At 31.6% G+C, this 21,238-nt stretch overlaps 1 protein-coding gene across 4 annotated transcripts in view; it reads left to right on the top strand.

Moving 5' to 3' along the window:
* NIPBL (NIPBL cohesin loading factor) overlaps window positions 1–21,238 on the top strand; it is a 197,516-nt gene that overhangs the window by 139,730 nt on the left and 36,548 nt on the right. For all 4 annotated transcript variants that reach the window (XM_025436421.3, XM_025436423.3, XM_049109346.1 and 1 more), the window contains 16 exons: window positions 1,721–1,952; window positions 2,982–3,133; window positions 3,735–3,815; window positions 4,536–4,636; window positions 6,193–6,331; window positions 7,938–8,020; window positions 8,607–8,739; window positions 9,797–9,940; window positions 12,250–12,339; window positions 13,406–13,620; window positions 13,732–13,834; window positions 14,460–14,558; window positions 14,646–14,792; window positions 17,267–17,401; window positions 18,279–18,377; window positions 19,736–19,789. In XM_025436421.3, the coding sequence (XP_025292206.1) occupies window positions 1,721–1,952; window positions 2,982–3,133; window positions 3,735–3,815; window positions 4,536–4,636; window positions 6,193–6,331; window positions 7,938–8,020; window positions 8,607–8,739; window positions 9,797–9,940; window positions 12,250–12,339; window positions 13,406–13,620; window positions 13,732–13,834; window positions 14,460–14,558; window positions 14,646–14,792; window positions 17,267–17,401; window positions 18,279–18,377; window positions 19,736–19,789 (2,007 nt within the window). The remainder of the gene's footprint in view (window positions 1–1,720; window positions 1,953–2,981; window positions 3,134–3,734; window positions 3,816–4,535; window positions 4,637–6,192; window positions 6,332–7,937; window positions 8,021–8,606; window positions 8,740–9,796; window positions 9,941–12,249; window positions 12,340–13,405; window positions 13,621–13,731; window positions 13,835–14,459; window positions 14,559–14,645; window positions 14,793–17,266; window positions 17,402–18,278; window positions 18,378–19,735; window positions 19,790–21,238) is intronic.

The following is a 21,238-nucleotide window of genomic DNA, read 5'->3' as shown; positions in this document are numbered from 1 at the left end:
ATAATGTAAATGGTTTATAAACTGATAAAAGTAAATTGCCTGCAATCTACCTTAGCATTGTAGCAGACTTTCAAATCATATGTGTATTCGAATTGATCTTGATAGCTCTACCATTAATGAATACAAACACTAATGCTAATATAAGGTAAGAATTTGGGAGAGTTGAATTACTGAATTTTCCTTGTTGCAGAAAGTTTCCAAACCTCAAGGTCAAAAAGGTCCATATTCTCTTAGCAATAACCACTATTAACATTTTTGATATACGGAAATAGATGTGTATATATTATATATATACACACACATATATATAGTACATGCACTGGATCTCATCTAATGAGAGAAATGTTCTTGGTGTTTGCCAAAGCCACAAGATTGCTAAGTGATCTACATGGAATAAAAAATGTAGAAAAATAATCTCAGATGGTATTTCTATGGCTTCTTAAATATATCTATATTTTTCCAATGCCCTTTATAAATTAGTTTTTGAGTCAGAAACAAAGGGCTTCGAGAAACCCATAGTGGCAATCTACTACATTCTTAGTCTGCAAATTTTATTTAAAACACTTTGACAAGAAATCGAAATAAATCTCAAGGATCTAGAGTTCTAAGCTGGTTGACTCAGTCTTAATGAAATTATTTTAATTCCTGAAGCCTTAGCGTTATTAATGTGTTGCAGATAGTCTTAACATTTGGCATGAATGATGAACCTCCTTAACTGACTCATCCATACAGCAATTTTAATATTAAAAGCTACTCTTAGCATATTTTTCTTAAATAGGTATGCAAGCAGTAAAATGGAAGAAAGCCTAGAGATTTAGGAAAAAATAATGGAGTTTGTAGGCATTAGTGATTAGAAAGCCCTTCTCTGCTTTACATATTGTGCTTTTGCTTCATTTCCCAATGTATATTTTAAATAGCATGCGTTTGAAATATTCCTAGAGTATAGGGTTAGTATTTCATAAGTAAGGATGTGATAGAAGAATTATCACTCTCAAAGTGAGATTAAAAGCACTCCTTCCCAATTGTACTAAGTTGCTACTGTGTAAATTAAAATATAATCTTCTATCATTTGATTTATCCATTTTAGAAAATAAATTATATTTTCAGTAGTCTGCATAATAACTACTTTTTAATCTCTATTTCAAAAATACTGTGTTGTTGAGAAACAAATACTGGGAATGATTAACATTTAACTGCTTTTTAAATGCAGCTCTACCATTCATTGTTTTAATTTTCATTTTGTTCTCACAGCAGCAAGCAGAACTTGCAAAGTTTTGACTATCATGTTTATATGATAAGACAGAATTATTTATATACAATTATAGTCTTTATCTTAGATTTGGATAAAATACATGGAAGATAAAGATAACTATGAATTTGTTATTGGAGTGTCATCTAGTGGTGAAATTAGGAGATAGAATATATTATATTTGAAAACTTGGAAACAAAAATCTTAAAGTAAAATCAGCACTTCATTCCTGATGTTCATAAACATACATGTACATGCATGAGAGCACCTGGCTGGCTCAGTCAGTAGAGCATGTGACTCTTGATCTTGGAATCATAAGACCAAGCACCATATTGGGTGTAGAGCTCATTAAAAAAAAAAAAGTACATACATCAAAACACTTACCATGAAAATCAAATATATCATTTTTAAAAATATTTTAACCTATAAATGTGTTTATTTCCATTTCATTAACTGTGTGTTATTTTATAGAATAACGATACTGAAGAAGAAGAAAGATTATGGAGAGACCTTATTATGGAGAGAGTTACAAAATCAGCAGATGCCTGTCTTACAACTATCAACATTATGACATCTCCTAACATGCCAAAAGCTGTATATATTGAGGATGTAATTGAAAGAGTTATACAATACACTAAATTTCATTTGCAGAATACACTCTATCCTCAGTATGATCCTGTTTACAGATTAGATCCTCACGGAGGTTGGTTTGCCTTTTTTTATTGAAAGTTTTTGAGTATGATGTCAAAATTATCTGTTACATAATTTTATTATGTTGAATAGGTCAGAATGCAATAACTTAAAATGGCACAAAAATTACTAGATCATATAACTTGCCATAAGTACTGGCTTTGATTTGACTAAGAGTATAGAACTTTTAGTTAATCCCGTTCTTATTAAGTATAATTTCTTTAGCAAATCTTTACATATAACAGAAGTAATTTCTACTGGTTAGGCAAAAATCCCAGATAATATTGGCTTCTGGTTCTATTTATCACTTCACCCTAATTTTATGTAGAATATTAGTTATCTACAAAAGGATTGATTCAAGATATATATTCTTTCTTGAATTTATAACCTTTATAATTGAGCAGTGAAATAGTTAACATGAATATTTATTTATTTATTTATTCATTCATTCATTCATTCATTCATGAGAAATAGATACAGAGAGAGAGGCAGAGACAAAAGGCAGAGAGAGAGAAGCAGGCTCCATGCAGGGAGCCTGATGTAGGACTTGATCCTGGGTCTCCAGGATCACACCCCTGGCTGAAGGCAGATGCCAAACCACTGAGCCACCCAGGCGTCCCTAACATGAACATTTAATGAAAGGAGGATATACCTGGTTTATGAATAATCTATAATTACTTATTATTTTATAATTACAAGTTAAAGGGAATTTTAATCTTATCCTGCACCAATAAGAAAAAATAGAAATAAAGATAAATGTTTTATAAGATTTAGGAACCACTGGAATGTGCCATTGCTATCTAAATATCCCTAGAGAACAATTTTCTGTTTTATTTATTTATTTATTTATTTTTTTTTTTTCAATTTTCTGTTTTAATAAATGACCAGCTTTATTTGCCAGGTTATATTTTTATGTAGCACACTCCCCCTCCACCCCCGCCAAGAAAGTGTTCCCTTAATTCAGAAAACAGTTTTATTATTATTTATTAAGAATTATTAAAAGTTGATAAATTACTTGTTTGAAATTTTTCTTTCATTTTAGGAGGCTTGTTAAGTTCAAAAGCAAAACGGGCTAAGTGTTCTACCCATAAGCAGAGAGTAATAGTAATGCTTTATAATAAAGTTTGTGACATTGTTAGCAGCCTATCAGAATTGCTAGAGATACAGCTTCTTACAGACACAACAATTCTTCAGGTAATTTTTTTTGAAGCATTTTGTTATATTTCTGGATCAAACATTGTAAGAATAGAGGATCTGAGTTCAGTATAGCTTTGCTTACTCAGTAATAATGCCAGCACTATGTTAATTTTTTCCATTCAGAGTATATCTAAAATGAAGAAATAAAAGTCCAGGAAAGTTTTAAAAAGAAACATTAAAAAAAAAAAAAAAAGAAACATTTAGGGCGGAAGATAGGTGAATGTAGTAGAAACCCAAAACTATAAATTCTTTGAAAGATAAAAGATTATTTCCTTTGAAATATGTCAGGATATTTTCATCCAGAGTAGCAAAATGTTTTATATTATATTTAATATATTTATATTGTGACATTCATCAACCCAAAATGTGGAGATCAGAGGAATGATGGCTATGAAAGCAAGTATATACTAATGTGCTTGAGGGTGAAAGGAGCAGAGAAATTCTTGAACTAGATCGATCCTAATGATTAGTAAGGAGAAAGAAAATGCTCTCTCAGTTTTTTTTTCCAGTAAGTTTATGAATGTTTTGGAATTTAGTTAAGGTAGAATGTTACTGATATCAACTAGAGATGTATACTGATTACTTTTTGCGTGTGCAGGTATCATCAATGGGAATAACACCATTTTTTGTGGAAAATGTCAGTGAGCTACAATTATGTGCCATTAAGTTAGTCACTGCAGTAAGTATAATCAATTCATACTTTTAGTTATCCCCCCCAGAAGAATAATATTGATATCATTTAATCTAAACTTGCAAAAATTAATGCAGACTGAAGTTTTGCATAGACTTATTTCAACATAAGGACTATTTGTGCCTTATATTTTAAACTCTTCTAATTTTTTTCAAATTTTATTTTATTTAAATTCAATTAATTAACATATAGTGTATTATTAGTTTCAGAGGTAGAGGTCAGTGATTCATCAGTCTTATATAATACCCAGTGCTCATTACATCATGTACTGTCCTTAATGCCCATCACTCAGTTGCCCCATCTCCCACTCTCCCTCCCCCCCAGCAACCCTCAGTTTGTTTCCTATGATCTAGAGTCTCTGGTTTGTCTGCCTCTCTGATTTTGTCTTGTTTCATTTTTCCTTTCTAAATTTTTAAAAACATTTTAGTTAATAATTCCTTAATATCGACAATTAAATCAGAAGTGTTTAAAATCATTTGAATTTTGTCTTTCCATCTCCAACATAGCATACTCCTGTAAATGAGTATACTCTTCTACAAGAATGTTATAATTAATGATGGGAAAGTTGTGCAAATTAAATCATTGTCATTGATGTTGAAAACATTTTCATTCTAAATGGCAGATGATATTTTTTATCATGTGATATATCTTTTGTTTTCAAAGAATTATAAACTAAACTAAATTTGAAATCTTATAATTCCTAAACAGGTATTCTCAAGATACGAAAAACATAGGCAGTTAATTTTGGAAGAAATTTTTACTTCACTTGCAAGATTACCAACCAGCAAGAGGAGTTTGAGGAACTTCAGGTAACTAATTATAGTAAGGGCCAAGTACCATGAAGAATTACATTATATTGTTGTCCTTATGAATTGAATCATCATCGGTGAATTTTTATTTTAGTGATCAAATAAAAAAGGCAGTTCAGTCAGAGCAGCACAAAGAGTAGCTTGGATATATGAAAAAAACAGTGCACATTTGGAGGACTTAAGAAAGTTCATTGATTCTCAGGTGTAAGAATCTGTGACAGGGATTTTCTGTCATGATGCTATTGACATTTTGAGCAGTTAATACTTTCTTACGAAAGGCTGTTCTATACATGGTAAGATGGTTAGCAGCATCCCTGACCTGTAACTTCTAGTTGACAAGAGAACTACCACCCCCTTCCAGTTGTGACAATGGAAGTTTTCTCCAGACACTGGCAAATGTCCCCTGAGGGACAAAATCAACCCTGATTAAGCCATGATGGGAAATATGGCTTGAAAAAGGCAAAGGCAGTTCAAGTGTTTTATAAGCCTTAGTGAGGAACTTGGACTTAATTCTTTATACAGCAGGAAGTCATTAAAAGAGAGCTGAAAGATTACTCTGGCAACAGTATGAAAAATTGACATGGAGATTAAATGCTCTTAAATCACTATGCACAGGATAACCAAGAAATGTTATCTACTGCTGTAGTCAACATTATTGTCTTTGTTGTCATAGGGAATCATCATCATTATCATAACTATTGTAATATTCCTGAGTGATTAAATGTGTTGACCTGGCATGTAGGGTTATATTTAGATTGCTTTGAAGGCTATTTTATGTTAAAAAAAATTACTTTTACTTTAGTTTTTTGGATTAATTGTATATAGTCTATTAAACCTGAAGAAAAGCTATCAGCATATAAGAAAATTCTTACACCTTTACAGTATCTTTAGCATTAAAGATTTAAATTCGATTTTTTATATTCTATGCCACTGCCTTCATACCCTAGCACAGATCATCAAGAGCTGTGTAGCAGATTTTAATAAGAAAATGAGTACCAGACTGCATGGGCTTATGGAAATCTTGAAGACTTTTCTCATCTTAAAAATCATTTTGAGGGCAGCCCGGGTGGCTCAGCGGTTTAGCACCACCTGCAGCCCAGGGCATGATCCTGGAGACCCGGGATTGAGTCCCACGTCGGGCTTCCTGCATGGAGCCTGCTTCTCTCTCTGCCTGTGTCTCTGCCTCTCTCTCTCTCTATGTGTGTCTCTCATGAATAAATAACTAAAATCTTTAAAAATAAATAAATAAATAATAAAAATCATTTTGAGAAATATTTGATATTTTTCATGTATAAATCTTTATCTGCAGTGCATATAGAGTATAGAAATTTGTATTAAATACAATTGCATTTTTCCTTTGACTATTTTAATTTACACATTGAATTGGTTTTTTTCTAATTTATTAAAAAATAGACATAAGGATACTATTACAAGCACTAAAGATAATGCCTAGAAATAGTAGTAAAGCATCCTGAAATTTTCAGATGATAGATGGCATGTAGAATGAAATTCTTTTCATTCTTTGTATGATCTAAATGTTTTCTTCTCCGTTAAAGGTTAAATAGTAGTGATATGGATGGAGAGCCTATGTATATTCAGATGGTTACAGCACTGGTTTTACAACTAATTCAGTGTGTTGTACACTTACCATCATCGGAGAAGGACTCTAATTCAGAAGAGGACTCAAATAAAAAAGTAAGGAATCTTTTATAACTTTGTACTTTTATAGGAAAAAGCACTTAAATTCTCTGCTATTCTTATAAAACTAAAGTTCTTAATTAGAGCTTTATGGCTGGTCTTTAGGATCCAAGCAGAACACGAGACAAACTTTTAGGAAACATGAGTTCAGTTACTACTTTGTCTGTGAGTCATGAGACGTATAGATTTAATCCAAATTTGTTTCTTCAGCTATAAAATAGGAATGATAATATCTACCAAGCCTTTCATACCAACCACTCAGTCTCAAGTTGGATAATGAATGTGCAAGGGAATATTATACTATGTAATATCTATACTACTGCATAACATATAATTGTAATATAATTAATGTAAGTCTCATGCAGAAGATGAATTTATGCCCTCACTGTTGAGTAACTCATAGCTAAGATTTGCTTTTGGTTTTGTAGCTATTATCCATCAAAGCTTACAATTTTTCCAGGTTCTTATACTATTATAAAAAGTTAAAGAGAAACCGGAATGGTTTTGTTTCTCTATTCTATTATTTTCAGAATTTTGTGTATGGATATAATAGTATATGTTTAAGTAAATAAATAAGTGAAAAATGCTTATCAAAAAAGTTGAGATCACTCTCCCAATCTGATTGTTTTCTCCCCAGTCTTTCCTTGTCTTTGGTGACAGGTATCAAGAGAAGTTTATCTTCCTCCATTTATTTATGTAGATATCTACATACATTTGATGTGGAATTTTTTAAACCTAAATAAATGATACAGTCACATATTTATAGCTAATTTTTTTTCAGTCAACATTGCTTTTAATACATAATAATTAATACCAGAATCTTTTGACTTGGGTTAAAAATATATAACTGTTATCTGTCACAACTTAAGAATTTCTCAAGATATACTTAGAAGTAGAATATTAAATAGTGTACATATATTTCTTGTGTACATGTATTTTTTTACCTTTTCCTGGTAACTAGTGAGCTTTTTCATGTATTTATTCACCTTTGGGTTTCCAAAACTTTGAATTGACTATTCATTTCCTAATCTCAAAATATCTCATGAAGGAATTGAATTTTCTTTTGTATATGTTGAAGCATTTCATAAACTTCAAACTTGAAATGTCTTTTTCTAAATTCTTTTTGTATTTTCAATCAATTTTTCTTCTGACCTAGATCATAAGAAGTTATTGATACTGCATTTGTTAACCATATTGGTATTCTTCCATGTTTTAATAAACTATAATGAACTCAATATTTTTATTTAGTTTTTGTATTGAAATGTGTTTACTAATTTGTAGCTTCTGTCTTTGTATATAAAAGAATAGTTTAAGCTGCTGCTGCCTTTTTTTTGGAGAGGTAATAAGGGGGGAGAAAGAGAATCTTAAACATTAGGCTGCCACACCCATCTTAGGGCTTGATCTCACAACCCTGACATCACGACCCGAGCCGAAGTCAAAAGTTGGTTGCTTAACCAACTGAGTCACCCAGGTGCCTTACAAGCTTTTTAGTGTTTAAATGTATCACCCCTTTTCAGTAATAACCTGACCGTAGTAGCAATGGAACGAACTTAATTTTTTGGTTATTTCTTATATCTGTGTAAATTCATTTTTCTCAATTTAGGTTGACCAAGATGTTGTCATTACCAACTCTTATGAAACAGCCATGAGAACAGCCCAAAACTTCCTTTCCATCTTCCTTAAAAAGTGAGCAAAACTAACATAATCTGATTTTTATTTCCCTGGTATAAAAAGTCGTTCATTTATTTTAGGTAAATGGGTAATCCAATTTCCTTCCATAACTTGAACCTTGAATGTGTCACCTTAGCCCTTGATCTACTAGTCTTTCAAATGAGGCATTTGAAGTATTAAAAATCTAAAATCTTGTGAACTTACTTACACGTTTGACTCCAAAAGTTAAAGTACTAGATTGAAATTCTGTAATTTTTCTTCAGTCAATTTTGAGGTATTCTAACTGAATAGGAAATTTTGTAGAGAGAGGTTTAGTTGGCCTTCATAAAAATTTGTTGTAATCTCAGAGAAAGAGTAGTCATTTTTTAAAATGTGGTGTACTTGCTGGAAACTAATGTTTATACTAAGCAATAAATGAATTCCCTAGCGGGGGAAGAATGAAATTTCAGAAACAGATTCATTTTAAGCCATGTTATATTTACTGTACTCTTAGACCTTGTTATACATATGGGGAAGAGAAAACTTAGTTAACAAAATTTCAGTCGTATTGGTGGACGTGTCACCTAAATTCATAGTCTTTTCATTATTTATCTTTGAACAGATGTGGTAGTAAGCAAGGTGAAGAAGATTACAGACCACTATTTGAAAATTTTGTTCAAGACCTTCTTTCAACAGTCAATAAGCCTGAATGGCCAGCTGCTGAACTACTCCTTAGTTTGTTAGGGAGACTGTTGGTAAGAGTATAGCATTTAAAGATTATTAGATTACTAGAAGACAACATAATGAGGATGTACTCTGATTCACAGATGATGAATTCTTTAAAAATGTGTAAGGAAATATGACCATTGCATCTTTTTTTTTTTTGCATGTGCATAACTGTACACAATATTATCAATACTTTGTAGAAAACTTTGAAATCTTGTGGTTTTGGTGCTTTCATTTCATTACATAAGATAGCGGTGCTTTAAAAACTTTTCTTTGATTTAGAAGTACTGCATTGTTAGTTAAAAGCATCTCAACACTCACTGAGTCCATAAGTTACTGCAGTTAATTCATTTCAAAGCATGAAACTGATTAACACAAACTCTTTATCATCATTAAGAGTATTTCTGAAAACATGGTACTTTGTAGTTCTCATGTAAAACAAGGAAAATGTAAAGAAATATTGTAATTTCTCTTTTTATTTTTAAACTATATTTAAACTTGTACAATGCAAATTGTTACAAAGCTTTTGAGATCTTATGTTCTGTGAACTGGAAAATGTTTTAATACTATTCTGAAACCAAGATAATGCTTCATAGAAATTAGAATTCCAGCATAAGACATTCTTAGTAATATCCCATTTTTTTACAAGGAGTTTAGCCTACATTTAAAGATAATGACTATGTTCTTAGGGAGATTTAATCTATATACCTTTTTTTTGTTTTGTTTTGTTTTTTTTTATTTATGATAGTCACACAGAGAGAGAGGCAGAGACATAGGCAGAGGGAGAAGCAGGCTCCATGTACCGGGAGCCCGACGTGGGATTCGATCCCGGGTCTCCAGGATCGTGCCCTGGGCCAAAGGCAGGCGCTAAACCGCTGCGCCACCCAGGGATCCCTATATACCTTTTTTTAATGAAAATGTTCATATCCCAGAAATTCAAAAGGCAATCACTTTATGGAACAATATCACAAGGGGGGAAAATGTTTAAATTTCAGATAATACAACATACATTTGGAATTCATATGATAAATTGCTATTAAAAATGTTATAAATTGATGAAATTAAGCAGATTATTTTTATGTTTAGGTTCATCAGTTCAGTAACAAGTCAACAGAGATGGCTTTAAGAGTGGCATCTCTTGATTACCTTGGAACTGTTGCTGCACGATTAAGGAAAGATGCTGTTACAAGCAAAATGGATCAAGGGTCTATAGAACGAATTTTAAAACAGGTATTGAGATATAAGATTAAAATTATGGGGATAAATACTGGTTAAGTACTTTCTTTAGGTAGTCTTATATTAGTGTTGTATTTCATTTTATAGATTGAAAATAAGATCTTGTATTTCCAAAAGTGGTCTTTTCAAAAGCCCTGCAGAGAAAGTTAATAACCTTAAGGTGAATTATAGTGTCTAACAGAAGTTTCAAGTGATTTATATAAATCCTTAGTTTACTTTCTTTCTGTGAACTGCTCTTACAAATGTAAGATGCTGTTTTCTTTTTGGTTTAACTAAGTTTTATTTGAATCTTTAGTTTACTAAGGTGATGATTTAGCATTCCCAGTCAGATCATTTTATACCTTTGCATTTTGATTATCTTTTTATTTGGGGAATTGAGGAAGACTTCGTTTCATCATATTAGATAGATACTTCATGTTTGGCAGAAAATATTTTATTGCTTCACTTTTTTTTTTTTTTAATGTGGGTGAGGTGATAATAATGTTAGAAGTTACCTTAGAAAACTGATAGGTAAATGAACTCTAATCCTTCATACAAAACTGTTTTCATTTTCTTTCTGCTCTTTTTTTAACATTCATAGCCATATACATGCTGGCCATTAGAAATGCCTCATATTTTTTTTTAGTATACATAGTATTTTGAAATAATTTTAAACTATTTTTAAAGTTATAAGAATAGTACAAAGAGTTCCCACAAACCTTTCACCCAAATTCCTTAATTGTTGGTAATTTATAATATTTGCTTTATCTTTGTGTAACATTCCTTTTTTCAAAATATATATGCATGCATATCTGTGTGTGTGTTTTCTTTCCCCTGAACTATTTGAGCAGACTAAATGCCCCATTACCCTTGAATTTCAAAGTATGATTCCCTGGATAAGAAGCATTAATATTAACATCACCTAGGGACTTGCTGGAAATGCAAATTCTCAGGACTCCTACTGAATCAGAAATTCTGGGGGTGGGGCCCAGCATTGTTTTTTGATCACCCTCCAGTTGATTCTAATGAATGCTTAAGTTTGAGAACCACTGCTTAGTGTCTGTTGTCTATAAACAAGAACTCTTGTTTAAATATCCATAGTGCAATTCTCAAAAGCAAGAAATTAGCGTTAATATGATACTGCCATCTAATATAATGCTACCATTCCTATAGTATTTCATAGGCTATAATTTGTTGCTATCATTGTTTTAATGCTCAAGTTGTCCAGGATATAACCAGTGAGAGCCCTTTTAGCTGGCTTTTGTATCTTTTTGATATTCCCATCTTTCTCTGAGAACTTTGTGGCATAACAAAATGTTTCAGGATCCTCAATCCTCTTTTCTTTCCTTGCTTCAGCCCTGGAGTGTGCCATTTCACCAAATAATACTGGTTCTTTTTCTTGGAGAATGGTAATTTAGAGACCAAGGTCTAGATTCAAAGTACATTTCAGTAACTTAGAGTGGACCTAGGACTCCTTTTGTTACATATGACCATGTAGAGTATACCCTGTAAAACTCAGAGGAGGGGTCATTTGTAAATATTCTATGATTCTTGACATATGTACACCTTGCTTTTGGAAGTTTATAGTGTCCTAGTTTACAGTGCTATGATGTATTTCTCCATGTATCCATTTCACCACACTCTTAGAATATGGGTTACTGTAATCTTTGTTTTCTACTTAGAGATATTCCAAACCATATTGGCAATTTGTATGATAAAGCTAGAGTAGTATAAGCTATAGGCATGAATGTCAACTCACAATTAGTTTCTGGCTACGTATTGTTCTTGATAGGTCCTAAAGATTCACTATCTCTCTGCTCCTAGATCAAGTGAACAGCTCACCTACTGTATGTTTAATATCCTACATGAAATAAAGTACTGTTTTGTATTATAAATAAAAATATTTATCTTCCATAGTGTTTTTTTAATATCCCAAAGAAAGCTATAACACATAGTAAAACAGATAATGGCAGTTTCCATTTTTAGATTAAAAGTTTGGAATTTTTTTTTCCATACAGAAAAACCAATGCTTCTTATCTTTGAATACTTGACACATTATTCTGATAATTTTTATGTCTGCTACCTATGCACCTCCTTCAAAGAAAAGACATGTAGTTCATAAAAATAAAGGCCAGTCTCAGCTATCAATTTATAATGTGTTTTTCAAAAATACCATTCTTCTGTTCTTTCCTTTTAGTTGCTACACTTACATTTTCACTTTTTATCATTTATCAGTTTTTCCCTCAGATTTGTATCTACAACTAGATAAATTATTAAAATATACTAGTAATATCTTTTTTGTTCTTTCTTGGTTTATTTTGTAGGTTTCAGGAGGAGAAGATGAAATACAACAACTGCAAAAAGCATTGCTTGACTACTTGGATGAAAATACTGAGACTGATCCTTCACTAGTGGTAGGAATCTTTTCTCTCTTTTTTGGAAATAAAGCATCAAATTCAAATTGGATGTGAAAGAAAATTGGGAAGTGTGTTGAAGCGGAAAGTTGTCTGGAATACTGATTTTTGAAACAGAAAAATACTTGATAATCTAAACAATAAAGAATAATTATGGATTGATTTGTCTTATATGGAATTCTGGTACAGATATTGTGTTTCCCATGTCACACACCCCGTTTTAGTGTGACATGGAAATAGTTAGACATCTTTCCATAGTTCTCTTTGAGACCGAGCTAGATCATTGCTTCTCACAGAGAATATGGCCCAGGTTGTACTTGAGGTGATCGATTAGCACATGAAAAGAAAGTATTAGAATTCCATGTATATATTTATTTTTAAATATAAACCTTAATTATATTTTTATATATTATATATTCAAATTATTGGTAGAATAGATTTATATGTAAAATTTATAAACTGTATTACGAAGCAATGTGCATATATTACGGTACTTTTTAATTTTTTTTTACTAATGGGATATGCAATCTAAAGAGGTTGGAGATAACTGTTCAGCCAACTGCTGCTGGCTTTCTATCTGCATTGAAAGAAACAGATTATAGGTATGCCTCAGCGTTAAAATATTTCAATAATAATTGGTTGTGTATTTCTTGAAGCAAGGTAGTATTTTGAAAATAACTAGAGTCCTCTACCTTTAGCATTTTATCCTATTGTTCTAAACTTTCCCAGTTGACCTATCATTTATCTAATTTTAGTGACCTACATGATACTATCCTTTGTTAAGTAATTGATAGTATTCTAGATTTAATACAACTGTGTTTATCAAATTATCTTTTGACATCATTAATACAAGTGTTAGGACAAAGTAAAATATGAATTTTCTATCAGAGAGTCAAACCTTCCAGCTTTCTTAAAATTTATCTGCTAGAAGTTGCTTTAAAGTATACCTTAGTATTTATTCCTGATAGTGAGCACTTTATCAGTGGATTGGAAATTTCATTACTAATTTCATTTTGAAATTTTGTTAATTTAGTCAAACTCAAGTCTTAATCTATTTTCTTTTCAGTTTTCTCGTAAATTCTATATAGCCCAATGGTTCCGTGACACAACTCTGGAAACAGAAAAAGCAATGAAATCACAAAAAGATGAGGAATCATCTGAAGGAACACATCATGCGAAGGAAGTTGAGACAACTGGTCAAATCATGCATCGAGCTGAAAACCGGAAAAAGTTTCTTAGAAGCATTATCAAAACCACACCTTCTCAGTTCAGCACATTAAAGTAAGATGTGGAGAGAAAGCATCTTTACACTTTCAGTTATGTCTTTGATATGTTTATCTACTTTGCAAAAAAATTAAATAAATAAAAATTTAATGATTTTTTTTGTTGTAGGATGAACTCTGATACTGTGGACTATGACGATGCTTGTTTGATTGTTCGATACTTGGCCTCTATGAGGCCGTTTGCCCAGAGCTTTGATATTTATTTGACACAGGTAAACTGGACCAAAATTATGTATGCAATGATATTGATTTTTCTGGTTATGGACATTTGTGGGATAGTTTCTATCTATTCCTGTTGAGAACAGATATTTTAAAAGATTATGAAAGTAGCAATTGTTTCTGTGTTCCATATTTGTTAAAGGTCTGTATTTTTTGGCATGCTTTTTACGTATTAGTTCTTGTTTTATAGATAAATAAGTGTATATCTGTATGAATATACATACATGATATGGATAAAATGTTATAAAAATATTCAATTACCAAATTATTACTTAAATGATACTAAATATCCTAAAAAATATATATATCCTGAATTAGTTACTCATAGCAAAGTTTTAAGGGTTACACATCCTTGCAAATGAAAGATAGCAATAAAAAACAGGCTTAATTGAGAATGCCAGAATAAAGGAAAGGTTCTAAAATATAGAATGCCTCAGTTACTGTACTAACCTTCAAGTTAAAACTTTGAATCAGTAAGATAACATCTTTTACTCCTATAAAAGTTAAAGGGATGTAAATACAATATTTATTGTCATTTCTTTCACTTTTTTTCATGCTATTTTTTTGTTAAACACTACATGTTTTAAAATTCTGAAAATATCGATGTTTGCTTGGCAGATCCTTCGAGTTCTTGGTGAAAACGCAATTGCCGTTCGAACAAAAGCAATGAAGTGTTTATCTGAAGTTGTTGCTGTAGACCCCAGTATTCTAGCAAGGGTAAAGAAGAGCACAAATTATTCTTATTTGAGTACTGCATTCCAGTTAAAATATTAGCTCTACTTAGTATATTTTATTTTTCTTTAGCTTGACATGCAAAGAGGAGTTCATGGACGATTAATGGATAACTCCACTAGTGTTCGAGAAGCAGCAGTAGAATTATTAGGTCGATTTGTTCTTTGTCGACCTCAGCTTGCTGAGCAGTATTATGATATGCTGATTGAAAGAATATTGGTATGTTTGTCATTTTTATTACAACTCAAATATAATTATGCTTTTTTAATATCACATTTTTTTAGTTGTTAAACTAGAAAAGTAAATATCAGTTATTTATTTATAATGCCTAATATCTATACTATAGCAACTTCCTAAAGGATGACATGTTTCTTTTTTTCTCCCCCCTAGAAAGCCTGTCAGTGTTAATTTTACATACATACCCTAAAGACATCTTAAACCAGATTGAAAATTAAAAGCTAAGGCTGTGACCCTAGTGCTGATGAGTCAGTGGGTTGGAAAGCAAGGGAAGCTAATAGGTATTCCTGGTGCCAAGAATTAGATCCAGAAAGTGGTGACTACACCAGAGCATTGGGCAAATTCTAATCTCCAGTCTCCCAGGTTTAGAAAGTAGACAAAAGATCCTCCATTCCTACCCTACTTTGAGCTGAGAGCTAAGAGTCCTAATGATTGAACAGAGAGCCAGCAGAGGCAGGGGATACAGATTTCAAGCCCCCTCAGCCCCACCCAGGCCCAAACAAAGAACTGAAGAACATGTTTCAAGAGGATTGCTCAATATTGTAAAACAAATCATTGTTGAAAATTGAATTCCTTTTTTTCATTAGTACTGCCTTTCAATGATGCAAGTTTGCATTGAGTAAATGACAGGAACTACAATGACATAAATATTTTGGACAGGAATCTAGGATAAATTTGTATGTATATAAACAGAATTATTTCATTGAAACCTAACTACAGAATTTTGTATCTGACAATATTTTTGGATCCTTTATGTATATTTGCATGTTCCTTAAAGCTGAATTTTAACAAGCTTTAGATACCTGCAAATGAAATGAGAAAACCATTTGAGTCTTAAGATCAAACTTAAGAAATACTATTGTAAAATATCTTTTCCTTGTATGTTATGGAATTCTCTCGTCCTGAAGCCTTTTCCTAGAAAATAAAAGGAAATAGGAAGCATTGGCATTACAGAATATCTATGCTTCACATCACCCGTTGTACCTCAAATGAAGTGCATCAAGCACAAGATTGGGTATTTCCACAGTGACAAGAGTTTATCACCTTTAGTCTGCTATAAGAATATTATGTGACTGAGAGTTCAAGATAATTTCAGCTTCAACTAGCATAAAATATTGATTGAAACAAAGACCTTCAGGAAAGAGTAGAGGAAATTTTTTCCTTTTAGTTCCTTAGCCTTTTCAAAAATGAAAGACAAAATCAGTAGGATTCTCAGAGCTAATGAACTCTTGACAGCACCTACCCAAGTAATATATCCTAAAATATTTTCATGATTATCAGACTGCATAATAGAAATAATTTTATACATTAAGTGTCCAGTGTTTTTTATTTATTTTTAAAACTCTTTAATTATTGGGTCACCTGAGTGGCTTGGTTAAGCATCTGCCTTTGGCTCAGGTCATGATCTCAGGACCCTGTGTGCTTTCTCTTTTTCTGTCAAATAAAAAATAAAAAAATAAAAATAAACTCCTTAATTACAAAAATTTGTTAAGAATAAGTACAGTGAACCATCATGTATCTACCACCATATTTCATCTATATTTTCTGCTAAATTAGTTTAAATTAAATCAAACATTTTGCAGTTTCTTCTGTGGATACTTCAGCCTACTGAATGTGGGTAATGTGGGTGCTGCCATTATAAACAAAACTATTATCCCACCCAACCAAATTAACACTCTGTAAATATCATCGAATAACCAGTTTATGTTCATATTCTCCAACTGTCCCAAAAACTGGTGGGGGGGGGGGGGTTCTAGCTTTTTTTTTTTTTTTTTTAACAGAATCCAGTCAAAGATCATACTTTGCATTTGGTGATCATGTTTTAACATTTAGAGTATTCTCAGAATGCCTGGGTGGCTTCTGCCTTCAGCTCAGGGTGTGATCCCAGGATTTCCCTATAGGGAGCCCCCTTCTCCCTCTGCATATATCTCTACCTCTCTCTCTGTCTCTCATGAATAATTTTTTTTTTTTAATTTAGAATATTCTCTTTCTATACACTTACCCCATAGCATTGACTCATTTAAAAAGACCAGTCAGTCTTGTTATTTCCTCATGGCTTTAATTTGTTTTTTTATGTTTCTTGTATTTCTTATTAACTATAAGATGGTAGGGACAATGGTTTGATTAAATATTTGTTAAAAATACTTCATATGCTGTTTAAGTGCCACTATTCTAAAGGCTTCATATTTGTTATCCCATTTAATTTTGGCAAACTTAGGTTCTAATCTTGTTTTTGCTGCTATTTAATAATTTTGCATGTATTGGATATCATATTTTAAAAGTAAAACAATATGACTCATATTTTTAGTAATATTAATAAGAAAACAGAGGAAATATATAGACCATCTTTATCATGTTAATAGACTGCTTAATGGTATTTATTTTCTAATTTATCACATAAATACACCTGAACATCTTGATTTTTCCGATACTTAAAAATAATTTTCTTTTCTTAGGATACTGGTATCAGTGTCAGGAAAAGGGTAATAAAGATTCTAAGAGATATCTGTATTGAACAACCAACATTTCCGAAAATTACAGAAATGTGTGTAAAAATGATTCGCAGAGTCAATGATGAAGAGGGCATTAAGGTAAGATCAAATGGTGACTACTTTAAAATTCACTTTTCATTAGTGTTTTATATAATTTAAGTATTTATTGTATCTAAATTTTGTTGATATATATGTAAAATAAGACTAAAACCTTTATAAGTGAATAAACATTTTTAAATTATAAAATTCAAAAAAGACATACTTTCATACATTTATATTTCTAGATCTTACATTAATAAAATCTGGTATTTCTCAACCAATTCAGTTATAACATTTAATGTCAATGTAGTGATTACATGCAGGAAGTTTATTATCAAATTAAAGTTATTTTAATTTTTAAATGGTTTGTTCTTGGTTTTCTAAGTTAATAAATACTTCTTTAAAAGTTTAATCTTAAAAAAAAAAAGTTTAATCTTGAGTTCATTAATGAATTTATGTGTATATGATTGTCCCTGTATTTGTTTTTTTGTGTTTGTTTTTAAGAGCCTCTCCCCCAAAAGTAATAAAAGTATTTTTTAGTTTGATCAAAAACATTTGAATGTGTACTCTGCAGATTTTCTAGGCTAGGCATAGTATCACCTATTTAAAATTTGTATCAATTTTAAAAGATTATAATTTTAAGAAATTAATTGATTGTTTTTAAAAACTGAGAAATTCATGCCAAAAATTCCTGGTAGTTTGTGTTTTGATTAGTTATTTACAGCTTTGTTTTGAACTTTTTCTTTTTTTTTTTTTTTTTTAAGTAAATTCTTTGCCCTCCATGGGGCTCAAACTCATGACCCAGAGATCAAGAGTTGCATGCTATACTGACTGAGCCAGCCAGGTCAACTTTGTTTTGGGCTTTCATGAGAATTTGGGATTGAGAATTTTGCCATGTTTGTTGTAGTTGTGTAGTTTGAAATTTTCTTTCTTCTAGAAATTAGTAAATGAAACATTCCAAAAACTCTGGTTTACTCCAACTCCACACAATGACAAAGAAGCAATGACGAGGAAAATCTTAAACATCACTGATGTGGTAAGGACTCAAAGATGTGGTCCCTGTGGATGCAGACCTAGTTTATTAGGCCTATCCCCTCTTACAAAGAGAGAGACGATGATGAGCTAGTTGGTTAATGTTGACACTTAATACTATAGTTGGCCCTTCAATTGCACAGGTCCACTTATACACGGATTTATTTCAGTAAATGCAGTACAATAGTAAAAGTTTCTCTTATGATTTTCTCTATTTCTCTTATGATTTTTTTTACTATTTTCTTTATCTTCATTACTGTAAGAATATAGTATATAACATACAACATACATGTTAATCAGCTGTTTATGTTATAGGTAAGGCTTCTGGTCAGCAGTAGGCTATTAAAAGTTAAGTTTTGGGGGAATCAAAGATATACACAGATTTTCAACTGTGCGTGGGGTCAGCATCCCTAAACCCTGCATTGTTCAGGATAAACTGTACTTCCCATACTTTACTTTTCCGGAGATACACAAGGGATGCAAGGAAGATGAGGTTGGTGTTTCTACATAGCCATTTCTTGGTATTTGTTCACTTAAGCACGGATACTGAAATTCTCCATATTCCTCCAGAGATTGAAAACTGAGAAGGAAAGAAGTAGAGGATGAATGGTAACAGTCGCCCAGGGATAACAACCTAAAACGAGAGTACTTTTTTCAGAAAACATGAGTTAAGATTAGTTTTATTATGTTTAATTATACACATCAGCTATAAACTTTTTTGACCCATAATGTTTTTATGTTTTGAACATAAATTTTGTATTATCAGTTACAAGTTCATCTCTGTTTTACTTATGTCTTTAAATCTGCTATCTAGAAGAAAAATAATAAGCAAACATTTCTATTTGTGTTGTTTAAACCTTACATATTTTTCTGACTAATTGAAGTTATTCAAAATATAATGCCATATTTTTTAATTTAAATTCCAGTTAACATTCAGTGTAATATGAGCATCAGGTGTATAATATAGTGATTCAGCACTACCATACAACACCCAGTGTTCATCACAACAAATTAACTTCTTAATCCCCATCACCTATTTCACCCATCCTCCCATCCACCTCCCCTGTAATACCTTATTTAATTTCAGTACATTAAACTAATTTCTTGAATATCGTATTTAATTTCAGTACATTAAACTAATTTCTTGAATATCTTCTAAGGTATTTTTAGAATTAAATTGTTTAGCCTTGGTAAATTTTGGCTTACTAAAAGAATAGTTTACTTTAAAAATAATTTTTTAAGTGAGAACACTGAGACATTTATAAACTTCAGGCTAAAACACACCAAAGGTTTTACTTCCTGTTTTTCAGATTTTTAAGTAAATTTCTAATCTTGATAGTTTCACCGTATTTTCCCACTTAGGTTGCAGCATGCAGAGATACTGGATATGACTGGTTTGAGCAACTCCTTCAAAATGTGAGTGTTATTTTGACTCCTGATAACAACATGAAATTTAATAGGGGATCAGTTCTTTGTAGGCTTTTTGATTTAAAAGAAACTTTTCAGTTATTTTTTAAGTATTTACCTTTTGGTAGGGAACATTTATTTCAGTATATTAAGCTGAATGTTTTGGTTAATATCCCTATTTAATTTCTTAGTCAATTGCCTGTTTTAAGTAAGTTTTCTAAATCAGTAATTGAAATTCTGTCTTTCCTGCCTTCCAGATAATTTTTTCTTATCCCTTTAATCTATATGTTAGACATGAAATCTACAGACTTACAGATTGCATTAAATGTATATTTACATTACTTGACATGTTATGAAATGTGTAGAATTTCCTGTGATAGTACAGAATTAAACCACAATTCGTGTTCTTTAAAAATTTCATAAATGGAAATGTTCATCTCCCTAGGAACTTTTTTATTTCAGAAATTTTTAAATAGATAGAAGTACCCATCATCCAGCTTCAAAAATTATCAGCATTTTCCCAATCTTATTTTATCTCTAATCCCTCCCCTATATTTTTTTAAATTATTTTTTCTTGGCTGTAATACTTTTAAAGCAACTTCTATACTTTATATCATTTCACCATACACACCTTAGTGTCTATCTTTAACAGAATTACTTTTTAAAAATAACCAGGATATCATTATCATCTGTATCAAAATAAATATTAAGTCATTCCCTACCTAATATTCTATGTTCATATTTCCCTGATTGTCTCAAAAACGTATTTGTATAGTTGGTTTGCAGTTGGTTTGGTCGATACGGCTCTTAAGTCTCTTCTCTTAATCTATGATTAGACCCTTCACTTCTCTTTTTTTTCATGCCACTTATATGTTTTCCTGTAGTATGTCCCACATTCTAGATTTCATAGATCTTTTCCTTCTGGTGTCATTTAAGTTGTTCCTCTATTCACCTTTTTATTTTCTGTAAACTCTTAGTTATATCTAAAGCCTTAATAATATTGAAGTTCAATTTTGGGAATAGAGGGCAAAAATACTTCATAGGTGATGCTGAATATCACTGCATCACATCAGGAGGCACATAATGTTTGCTTATCCCACATCCAGTGGTCTTTTAGTTTAGGTGTTGTCAGCCTGGTGCACCTATTATAAAGATTCTGTTCATTTTTTTGCATCTTCATGAATGAATAGATTTGTATGTCTTTATATTTTATTTAAATTTTTTAGAGGGGTGAGGGGCAGGAGGAGGGGGGAGAGAGAGTCTTTACCAGGCTCCATGCCCGGCGCCAGCCCAGCGCAGGGGTCAATCTCATGACTCTCAGACCATGACCTGAGCCAAAATCAAGTCAAACACTTAACTGACTGAGTCACCCAGCCACCTCTGTCTTTGTTTTTAAAATACTGTAATCGTAGTTCTTTTTGGAGTTCAGATTGTCCTATCTTTGCCCAGTGGTAGTCT

Source organism: Canis lupus, chromosome 4 (assembly GCF_003254725.2).
Source record: "Canis lupus dingo isolate Sandy chromosome 4, ASM325472v2, whole genome shotgun sequence".
Taxonomy (NCBI): Eukaryota; Metazoa; Chordata; class Mammalia; order Carnivora; family Canidae; genus Canis; species Canis lupus.
This window is presented reverse-complemented; position numbering and strand designations above follow the sequence as displayed.